Here is an 841-nt window from a genome sequence, read left to right as displayed (position 1 = left end):
ACAAGAAAATATTTAACGTTTTAACACTATATAAATTTGTTTACTTTTTCTAATTTATTATTCTATAATTAGTATTTCGGGATATTGTAGATAGGGGCCTATGTACATAATGCATTTCAAACAATTAAAAGACTCATTTTACAAAATTCCAACTTGGTGTGAGGTATTTATTATACGTCGATCATTGAGTTTGTGAGTAAGAACTTGGTAGATGTTTATAAAAGATATGATTCAATTGAATGTGTTACACCATGGCTTTAAAATATGCTCTATAAGTGTAATGAAATGGTACGTTAAAGAACAGGATAGAAATATAGTTATGAACTGATCAAAATGTTGGTCAACGAATTAACTATTCTTTACTTTTTATATTGATTGACATCTGCCCATTTTGTTAGATCCATACGAGGTATGATATTATTATGACACTCCACACGTGGATTTCTGGAAAGAGAAAAACATTTCGAATCAACAATCTGAAGATTGGGCTTGGATTTACATCTAGAAGCTTCTAGATGTGCTTTTCAGCTTAACGGTTTTATAGTCAAATATGTAGTTATCACTGGTTTCAAATATATAAAAATTAAATCTGTCATTTTTTTTTTACTCTGCTAAAAATGATGTTCGAAATCGGTCACTTTTTCGGATGGAATAATTATGTCAGTATAACGAGAATATAGTTAAGCTAGATTTATTACAATATCTGATTTAATTAAAGTGTCTAAAATTAGTGAAAGCCAAGAAAATTTAACACTTTTTGAAAACTCATAATTGTATAAGCTATACACCTGGAAAAAAGTTAAGCACCTCCGTGTTTTTTTCAAGTGATTCAGATTCGACG

The 841-nt window shown here is 29.0% G+C and overlaps 1 protein-coding gene across 1 annotated transcript in view; it reads right to left on the bottom strand.

Annotated features, from left to right (window-relative positions):
• Positions 1-841, bottom strand: part of LOC106457990 (peroxidase-like) — a 29,238-nt gene continuing 28,397 nt past the window's right edge. The window contains exon 17 of the mRNA XM_022384108.1: positions 1-444. Within this exon, the coding sequence (XP_022239816.1) occupies positions 360-444 (85 nt within the window). The 3' untranslated portion in view covers positions 1-359. The remainder of the gene's footprint in view (positions 445-841) is intronic.

Source organism: Limulus polyphemus, unplaced genomic scaffold, assembly GCF_000517525.1.
Source record: "Limulus polyphemus unplaced genomic scaffold, Limulus_polyphemus-2.1.2 Scaffold401, whole genome shotgun sequence".
In the NCBI taxonomy this organism is placed as follows: Eukaryota; Metazoa; Arthropoda; class Merostomata; order Xiphosura; family Limulidae; genus Limulus; species Limulus polyphemus.
This window is presented reverse-complemented; position numbering and strand designations above follow the sequence as displayed.